At 40.6% G+C, this 10,602-nt stretch overlaps 1 protein-coding gene across 1 annotated transcript; it reads left to right on the top strand.

Annotated features, from left to right (window-relative positions):
- Nucleotides 1-1,033: 1,033 nt before the first annotated feature.
- On the top strand, nucleotides 1,034-10,318 carry rpn1 (ribophorin I). The gene is made up of 10 exons (XM_036559380.1): nucleotides 1,034-1,413; nucleotides 3,607-3,671; nucleotides 4,172-4,478; nucleotides 5,016-5,225; nucleotides 5,994-6,186; nucleotides 6,435-6,534; nucleotides 6,788-6,926; nucleotides 7,113-7,232; nucleotides 8,298-8,543; nucleotides 9,425-10,318. The coding sequence occupies exons 1-10, from the start codon at nucleotides 1,165-1,167 to the stop codon at nucleotides 9,605-9,607; spliced, it is 1,812 nt and encodes a 603-aa protein (XP_036415273.1). The 5' UTR covers nucleotides 1,034-1,164; the 3' UTR covers nucleotides 9,608-10,318.
- Nucleotides 10,319-10,602: the final 284 nt, after the last annotated feature.

Genomic DNA, 10,602 nt, shown 5'->3' on the forward strand with positions numbered 1-10,602 from the left:
TAAGCTGGGAGAGAAAAAACATGGTAAGTCACTTCATGGCTAAATGATATATGGAAATTTAAGAACCTTGCTTTTATATATATATATATATATATATATATATATATATATATATATATATATATATATATATATATATATATATATTGCAAGAAAACACAGCTTTGAACAGCTGTACACACATAAAATCATAATACCGTTCATTAAAATAAATGTATTGTAATAAGTAATTACAAAAGATTTTTACTTCAAAACAATGGGATCTAATTCCTCACCATGTGGCCATGAGAGACAGGGATGCAGTTTCATTTCCTGCTGTAAAATGCAGGGTGTGGCTGAAAAAATAAGATATTAAAAGAAAAAAACACAATGTAAAAGTATTATTTTCTCAAGTTTAAATTTAGGAGTTAGGGTTTAGGACAGCCACCACCCAATAGAAAGTATTCCTCCATTCCTCCAAGAAGATGGTGCAATCAAAGTGCTAGACAATACAATATACACAGTGCAGACAATACAGTGCACTAAGTATGAAAAAAAATACATACAAAACAGAACACAGACAGTACATTGTACTGAGGAATATGTGGAGTTGTGCAAAGGTAGATGTAAAATGCTACGACATATTAGCAGATTAGTGGACAGCCTAGCGTATATGAGCAAAGCAATCAGAGGTAGCAGCCAGAACATCAATGGAATACAGTATTCTTACAGCCAATATTGTTAAATAAGTCAAATGTCTGGGGTTTTTTGAGGACATATACATTTTACATACACACACAATTTCTTTTTTTTTTGGTCTGATATATATATATATATATATATATATATATATATATATATATATATAGTTTTTAATTATATTCTTAGTGTTATACAACTTTGCAAATCTCATTATGGAACCCTGTAGTAGTCTATAGAGTGGTAGCATTATAATAAAATAAGAAATAAAATTTTAAAATAACGACCTTCCATGCTTTAAACATCTGAAAAGAAAAAGAACAGCTTTTTTTTTGACGGGCCCGCCATGCTGCCGTTGCGTCACTGCCTGCGAGACTGAACGAAGCGTCATCCTTCCAGCGGCGGCGGCGCTTCCTCCGCGTCCACATTCATTCACCCCAACGACTCGGGAATTTAGTTTAAATTTGAATGCAACATCGCTAAACAATGCAGAGAAGAGGAGCTGCTCTGCGTTTCTACCCCTGCCTTTTACTCGCCGTCGGCTGGCTGCTGTGCGGGGCTGCTGCTGACGGTTTGGTGAATGAAGAGGTGAAGCGCACCGTGGACCTCAGCACGCACCTCGCTAAGATCTCCACGGAGATCCTGCTGGCGAACCAGGGCGGCTCACCTGTTCAGAGCTTCACTCTGGCTTTGGAGCCGGAGCTCGGGCCTCACCTGGCTTACATCGGGGCCTCTGTGAGTAACGTTAACCTGAGCAGAAACAGCTTAGCGAGTTAGCTTAGCTTGGTGAAAGGGGCGGACATGCAAGGAGGACGAGGCTGGAGTTAGCTTCCTGCTCGAGCTTTCCGTTCCACCTTAAATGGTACAGCGGTTAACTACGTTCCGGCGCCTGAGAAGCTGGAAGTGCTGCACTATTTAAGGTGGAACGGAAAATTCGGATAGAAAGCTAGCTTCAGCCTCGTCCTCTTTAAGGTTACCTTGCACATTTCTTAGTGCACTTATAATGGCATCATATTCAGCCACATTAATGTAAATGTATGTGAAATGTGAAGTAAATAAATAAGCAATCTGTGCTCGTATTTGTATTTGTGGCAGTGAGCTGCTAGCATTAGCATCTCTCATTCATGGGCATTAGCTTTAACTAACGCTGCTCAGACTTAGCTAGTTAGTTATCTTGCAGATTCCTTCAGTACTGGTCGCATAGAGTGAGTAATATCTTAAATGTATAGTGGTTTACATGGCTGAATTGAAAACCTGTAAATTATCAGTGTATGGATATTATTTAGTGGTTTGGTATTTATGTTAGCGTTAGCTAGTTAGCGCATTTCTGCAGCTCTTCCGGCCTGTGCGCGGCTGCGGGACACGTCAGCGCTGCTTAAAGGAGGCACTTCCGTCTGTCCTGTCATACATTCTGCTGTTGTACAAACTGTATCTGTAAATTACACATTACTCCTTATTACATGTTTACTTTAAATGTAACTGTACCAACATGGTTGAGTAAATATATGGATTTGAGTCCCTTTTCAGTGCTGCTCCGTTTTTCATCATTGAAGTAAACCAAATATTAATCAGCCACAGCATTAAAACCACCTCCTTGTTTCAACACTCATTGTCCATTTTATCAACTTCACTTACTATATAGGTGCACTTTTCGTTCTACAATTACAGACTGTAGTCCATCTGCTTCTCTGCATACTTTGTTAGCCCCATTTTACCCTGTTCTTCAATGGTCAGGACCCCCACTGGATCATCACAGAGCAGGTATTACGTTGGCTCACTCCCACCACTGCAGTGACACTGAAGTGTGTGTTGCGATGGTACAAGTGGATCAGACACAGCAGTACTGCTGGATTTTTTAAACACTGTGTCCACTCACTGTCCACTCTATTAGACACTCCTACACTCTTGGTCTACCTTGAAGATGTGAAGTCAGAGACGATAGCTCATCTGTTGCTGCACAGTTTGTGTTGGTCATCCTCTAGTCCTTCATCAGTGATCACAGGATGCTGCCCACAGGACACTGTTGGCTGGATATTTTTGGTTGGTGGACGCCACCGTCATGTCACTGTCACTGCAGTGCTGAGAATGATCCACCACCAGTTAATAACTGCTCTGTGGTGGTCCTGGGGGGGGGAGATGTCCATCTGCATGCATAAAAATGTATGCAGATGGACTACAGTCTGTAATTGTAGAACTACAGAGTGCTTCTATAACGCCCCCCAGTCTAGAAATTGCTGTGGAATTGTATTCTCTAGAGCAGTGATCACCAACCCTGGTCCTGTAGATTTACCTTCCAGTGAAATCTAGTTCCAGCCACAATTTGGCACAACTGCCCTAGCTTATTAAATTCTTCAATAGTTGTCATTTGGCTGGATCAGATGCAGTAGTGTTAGATATGGGGAGGGGCAGCATGTTAGATGTAGATTGGATCTAAACTCTGTGGGAAAGTAGATCTCCAGGAAGAGGGTTGGTAACCACTGCTCCAGAGCGATGGAGCACCATCCAGTACTTTTGAGATGAGTTTGGAGTGGAATTTGTGATCCAGAACTAGTCGTTCAGTATCAGTACTTGACCTCACTGATGCTCTTGTAGCTGAATGCATTTAAAATTACAATTTTCTAACATCTAGTGTGAAGCGTAGAGAAGAGCCTGTTACCGCAGCCAATGGGGAACAGATTCACTACTGATACCATTGGGTTTCATGTTAGATGAGCAGGAGTCTACAAACCTTTTGACACATTGTGTATGTATGTTAGGCAAAAGGGAAGCACTAGTCCTAAAGTAGGACAAAAGCCCATGCAAATGAGTCACTGCTGATGTAACTGACATTGGGATCATAACAAACAGGTTTGGCCATTGTTTCTGCTGCACATTTGCAAAACAGAAATATGGCACTGGCAGTCAACATCTGTCCCATGTCGTACACAGGTGAAAGGTGAAGAAGAGGAGGATGAATCTCTGGAGTTGAAGGAGACTGCCGTCCATGGTCGGAGGTGAGCATCCATCATAGATGGCAGGAATGTCTTAAAGAACGGGGGAAAGTTGTCAGTTCACTTAGAAAGCATCTTAGTCAGTTGTACAACAAGTCTGTGTAATTCCTCAAAGCATTTTGCTTCAGAAGCAGGTTTCAGTCTGTGATTCTAAGACTGTTTCTATGTGTTAGGCTATATGCAAATCACTGTGTGTGATTCACCATAGTTCTCATATCTTCATCTTGCAGTCATTGTTCTGTTGTGTACTGAGGCTGCAAACTAATATTTATCATTCTTTCCTCTTTAATAGTTTAAAGAAAAGGTTCGGTTGACTGTTGGTTTCTAGTGTTTGTTAGCAATATTAGCCTCATAGGTCCTGCGCTGAACTAAAGAAGTAAAATTTGGACACCAAAAATGTAGAAAATTATGTGAATTTAATTTTGTGCTGAGCTCTTCCTTTAGCTACAGGATTGCCATACTGGCTCTCTTGATCCTCAGTCACCCTTCTCTTCCTCTTGCAGTGGAACGTTCTTCCAGGTGCAGCTGCCCTCTGCTCTTGCAGCAGGCGGAAAGCTGCGCGTTAAGGTTGAGACGATGCTGACCCACGTGCTACGCCCATTCCCCACTCACATCACCCAAGCTGAGAGGCAGCTGGTGGTTTTCCAGGGGAACCATTACCTGTACTCACCTTACCCCACCCGCAGCCAGAGCACCCGTGTGCGCCTGGCCTCCAAAACCGTGGAGAGTTACACCAAGCTGGGCAACCCCAGCAAAAATGATGAAGTGATTGAGTATGGTCCATTCAAGGATGTAGCTCCCTTCAGCCAGGTAAATGTGATGATGATGTGACATGATTTGATTTGGCAGATAAGCTGGTCGCAATTATGGTTCATTGTTAAATGACTGAAGAAGTTGCTGTTTGTATGTATTGCATGTTGCAAGCAAGTTTGCAAAGTTTAGTTTGCTTGGTCACAAAATAACTGAACTTAGTAGATAATTTCCAAAGCTGCGTTCGATAAATGTCAAAATGTCAAACTGTCTAACAACAAAAAAAAAAATAAAATAAAAATAGTGCTGCTGATTTGGAGAGAGCTACTGATTAGCATTAGCTTTGCTAGCGTGATAAAAGCTCTGCTCACCACAGAACATGTTCATACCTTATTACTGTTATGATGCCCAACCCTAATGGCCAGACCAGTTGTCTGAATGCAGATTAGCTGACACTTTATCCTAGAATTTTCATTGATAGATCAAATGTAGTTTTGAACTACATGCTGTGTTTGGAGATCCTGCTATGTTTTAGAGCGAAAGATTAGCTTACTATAGCTGGACTTACCTGTGTAATGTGGTCTGTGTTTCTTGTAGGACACTATGAAGATCCACTATGAGAACAACACCCCCTTCCTCACAATTAGCAGCATCACTCGCACCATTGAGGTTTCTCACTGGGGCAACATCGCTGTGGAGGAGACCATCGACCTGAGACACACTGGGGCTTACCTGAAGGGGCCTTTCTCCCGCTACGATTACCAGAGGCAGTCCGACAGCGGCATCTCATCTGTCAAGTCCTTCAAGGTATGCTGACAGTCTTTAAACAAAGACAAAAGTCTAAATATTTCAAAGCAATAGTTTGGCAACAAATCAGTTTTACACAATTTTCCCCTTACCCCATATGTAGTTGATCAGCCAAGACATGCTTGAGGTCCAGAGTTGCTTTTTCAGTTTTGTATTATGAGTTATGGGACTAATAAGGGGGGGTTATTAAGTGATCTCATATAGACTTGCTTGTATGGTTTTTGAGTAAGGTTAAACAACGTGATGAAATATCAAATTTTTACTTTTCTGACAAATATTGCGGTTGTTATTGAAATTTATATTTTTAAGCTTCAGACCTCCCCCAAGAAAACCAGCAAGATTTGTCAGTGTGTCAGGCTGCCAGTTTACAAGCTTTGTGTTATTAGTTTACATTTCCCTACTTAAAACTTAAGGCCACATTAAATAAAACACTATATAATTAAAACTGCTCTTTCAAGTTGTGATATAAAAACAATTCACTGTTCAGCACTATGTGTGACAGAGTATGACCTACTATTATAACATGGTCAAAATGTTTGCTTCAAATTATTAATCTGGTTATAGAAGCCTTCTGTTTAAGACCCATTAGTCTGAGCTGGAATTCAGATGACATTAGGTATGGTCTTGGATCATAAACAGTGCCGTTGATCACTTATTATTTCAATACAATACAATAATAACAATACTTTTCCTTGCTCTCCATCACAAACCAGATGTGATTGCTTTTCATCCTCTACAACTAATGTCTCGTGTTTCTTCTCCCCACAGACTATCCTCCCTGCCTCTGCCCAGGATGTCTACTATCGTGATGAGATCGGCAACATCTCCACCTCTCACCTGCAGGTTCTGGAAGATTCCGTTGAGGTTGAAGTCCGTCCGCGCTTTCCCCTATTTGGAGGCTGGAAGACCCACTACATCATTGGCTACAATCTGCCCAGCTACGAGTATCTCTATACCTTAGGTGCGTCCCACCAGATGTTTTACTTTTAACAAAAGAAAACCAAAAAACACTAATAATGCTATTTTTAAATGCCTTGGTATTTAACAGTTCTAATGAAGTTAAGCTTGTGCTAACTGGTCCCTATTAGTTCTTGATCATTGTATGTCTTATTTGTCATATTGTCACATTTGGGAATTATTTGTTTCTATACATTTTACAAAGTTTTATTGCAGTATTTGAAAGAGAATTAATGTGTTTTTGTTCCACAGGTGATCAGTATGCACTGAAAATGCGACTCATTGATCACGTTTATGATGACCAAGTTATTGACCACATGACTGTGAAAGTGATTCTTCCAGAGGGAGCCAGGTATCAGACCCCAACATTTCTAATGCAGTCTCTTGAGATCTCCCAGTTAGTCCATGATTTTAATCTATACCACCAACACTAATTACCTGGTTCAGGTGTTTTAAGAGCTTCATTAAAACAAAAGTATGGACTGGCAAGGCATTGCCTCAGACAATATTAATTTAATCTATATTGATCTGTTTTTATTGTTATGCATTATTACAGTCTTATTTACACATCAGTAAGTTTCACATACTCTTCCTTATTTCTTCAGGAATGTCCATTTGGACACTCCATACACCATCGACCGTAGCCCTGACCAACTGCACTACACCTACCTGGACACATTCGGCAGGCCTGTGCTGGTGGCCACCAAGAATAACCTGGTGGAGCAGCACATTCAGGACATGGTGGTAAGATGTTCAGTATTAAATATTAAGCTAGGCATAAAAACTGATGGAACTACCATATCAGCTTTATGCTGCTTTGCTGTGAGTCTTGTTATAGTCTTTGCATGCTGGTAATGTAACACCCATGATCATATAATGATTTATGTGTTCAAGCATTTATCTGCATTTCATTTGTGTACATGATTCCAGGTTCACTACACCTTCAACAAGATTCTGATGCTGCAAGAGCCTTTGCTGGTGGTTGGAGCTTTCTACATCCTGTTCTTTACTGTCATCATTTATGTGCGCCTCGACTTCTCCATCACCAAGGTACAGCTGCAGACATTTTCCTGAATAGAAACTTATTGCAGATACTGCCCAAATAGAAACTTGGCAGATACTACAGACATATGCAAAAGTTTGGGTGCCCCACTCAAATGACATGTTTTGTTGATTTTCTTAGTGAATTTCAGTGAACACATTTTAATGCACAATCTCTTTATTTGCTGTTTATTTTATTTCATTTTATATTAAATCCCAATATGTTAAAATCGGCAAAAAAAATCAGTTGTGCACTTAAATATTTGAGTTGAGGATATGTTAATTTCTTTTCACTTAGAAGATTCATAAAACCTGTAATTTGTGTAAAACAGCCTAGTAGCCCAACATCGAATAAACCATCAGTTCCTTTGAAATACAGTGAATGCATCATCAAATATTGGTATGAAACATTTGTGAAATTCAATCCTCTGTCCAATCCAGATTTTTTTTAACAATTATTTGCTGATAAATGATTCAGCAAGTATGTATGATTCTGACAAGTGTTATTCTGACAATCATGCATCCCTATATACTATCTCCATCCCAGTTGTGGACCCTCATAGCTGCACATTTTTGTGTTTTCTTAACATACCTGACAGAATTCAACATGTTTTTAAACTCTTCATGAGCCTAGTTAAATGTGTTACAGCTGGAAAAAGAGATAAAGTGTGCAGTGCATGGGGTCTCAGGACTAGCACAGAGAACCACTGTGGTACCTTCTGTAATAAATACCTACTACATATGCCCCCTTGATACAAATCTACTGCAGGTGGTGTTTCCTCTCATACCAAATATATCTCCTACTGATATAAACTTACTTCAGATCTCTGTCTGATACAAAGGTAATGTAGAGGCTTTATCTACTCTGATAAAAGCCAACTGCAGATATCTGCCAGAGATACACCTGTAGATATTCTTTTGAGCGAAATAACATATTGCAGACATCACTCCCTTTTCCAAATGTACTGTTTTTGACCTTTGATGCAAAGTTGCTGAAGCTATCTGAAGACTAAAGACAAAGCAGATCTGCACTGCCCTCTCTCACATTGTATTTTTTTTTTCTTCTCTTCCCAGGACCCGGCCGCAGAGGTGCGGATGAAGGTGGCCTCAATCACAGAGCAGGTCCTGACCCTGGTCAATAAGAGGCTGGGACTGTACAGGCAAATGGATGAAGTGGTGAACCGCTACAAGCAGTCCCGTGACACTGGAGCCCTCAACAGCGGCCGCAAGACTCTAGAGGCTGAACATCGCACTCTCACCAACGACATCGCAGCCCTGCAGGCCCGGCTCAAAGCTGAGGGCTCCGATCTGGCCGAGAAGGTACGACCAGCTCAGTTTTTTGAATGACAAGAAGTGACTTAAATCTTCATGGTTAAGTTTTAAAGAAATGCCTCATTAAGAAAAGCTGACGTTGCCTGTGTTGAATGACCGTCTAGTAATTGCTATGTTGATCGTCTTGTGGAACTTTGATATTAAGCAGCTGAAATGTTTAGAAACCAATTTGCTGAGTAGGACAGTTGTTGGAGTGAACTGACAGTTATATGTAACTAGTAACTGAAATAAAAAATGCAAGTTTAAAGAGTTTTCTCTTTACCCCAAATGTAATCAATCAGCCAAGACATGTTTGGTGTCCCAAGTTTGCTTCTTGAGTTTTGCACTCAAGCTAAGAAACTAATATAGCTAACATGTAATAGAACTGTATACCCCACCAATTAGCATCTTGCAAACTGCATGCCCAAATCTCACTCTTGCCTCATACAGTATAGACTTCCTTATGTACTTTCTGAAACTGTATGTCACACTGTTGTCTATAAAATGTGACAAAAGTGTGGGTTAGGGCTAGGGTTCAAGATGACTGCTGCAACTGTTTTTAGCTATGCAATATACTTTGTCCATTTTTAAAGATTGTTAGCTACATTCGTCTCGTTGCTCCAGTACAGAACAAAAGAAGAAAACATGTCTTTGCTGATCAGGAAAAACTGTAAATTTCATTTTCTTTCCCCAAACTATTTCTTTAAAGTGGAATTCCAACATTGTTTCAAAATTTATGTATTTCAGTCATTTAAGATGTAATCAAAGTTATTCAGGGTGCTTTTGCATGAAATTCATGTCAAGTTAATGCAGAGAAACTTACCTACTTACCAGCTGATAATGGTAAATAGCGGTAGATTAACTGAGCATTGTTGATGTTTCTCTTACAGGTGGGGGAGATCCAGAAGCTAGATGGCCAGGTGAAGGAGCTGGTCAACCAGTCCTGTCAGGAATCGGAGCGGCTGGTGGCTGGGAAGGTGAAGAAGGAGACTTACATCACATCGGAGAAAACGCTGGCTAGCAAGAGGCAGGAGCTCATTTCACGCATTGACAGCCTCCTCGATGCTCTGTAAAACGCACCACTCATACACTTATATGCTGACCATTAGTCAGGCCAACTACAACTATGACCTGACCCCTTTCACACACGCACTGGCACACACTCGGTGTTGAGTCTTCTTGCACATTTAAGTGAGCACACTCAGCCACCTTGAAGTGTGTGCGCTGTGCCCCCTTCAACCTCTAGCCTGTGTGAGAGGGCTTCTCAGAGTGTGCTAGAGATACCCAATTTGTCATACATTGAGATTTACTTTTGATTTTTGGTTTTCTGATTGCAAGGCAGCAGGCTTCAGTCTTTCAGGATTTGTTAGCATTTCATGCCCAGCTCCCTTGTTCTCCGTTTTTCATGTGTGGGGTTTAGAGTGTGGGTAAGGGCAGGTTAATGTGTTTCGCAGACATTGTCACCTATACCAACGTTCTTTGCCTTTTTGTCTGTGTCCTTGGCACTTAGTTTATGGGGGAAAAATTCTATACCCTGCCCTGAAACAAATGCAGAAATACTGAATCTCTGAAGATGCAAGATGGTCTGTCACCATCATCAAAATTTCTCCCCCACATTTTCTGTTGGATTGTTTTTCTTACATTTTTGTATGATTTTCACTTTTTGTAAATGATATGCTGTCAGTACCATGAGATTGTGTGTGGGGGCAGAGGGAAATGGAAAATGTTGACAACCTCCTCCAGTATCAGAAGTTCAAAACTGATATTAAACGCGGTGTTATAAACGGCTGTGTGGTTTCTTCTGTTGTCACAAAAAGGTTCTTCTACATGCACTACAGAATTTTCCACCCTTACTCCGAATGTAGTCAGTCAAGATGTTTTGTGTCCTAAGTTTGTGTCTTTAGTTTTGTGGCTGTGAGGCTAATGTAAGTAACAAGTAATGGATGGCTAACGATGTTAGCATCATACCTCCACTGCAAAACTGACAGTGTACAAATGGCTGACTGGCTGCAGTTTGGGTAAGAGGAATTGTGTTTGCTTTAATAATGACCCATTTCTTCAGCTGACA

The sequence above is a fragment of the Colossoma macropomum genome, unplaced genomic scaffold (assembly GCF_904425465.1).
Source record: "Colossoma macropomum unplaced genomic scaffold, Colossoma_macropomum, whole genome shotgun sequence".
NCBI classification, from domain to species: domain Eukaryota; kingdom Metazoa; phylum Chordata; class Actinopteri; order Characiformes; family Serrasalmidae; genus Colossoma; species Colossoma macropomum.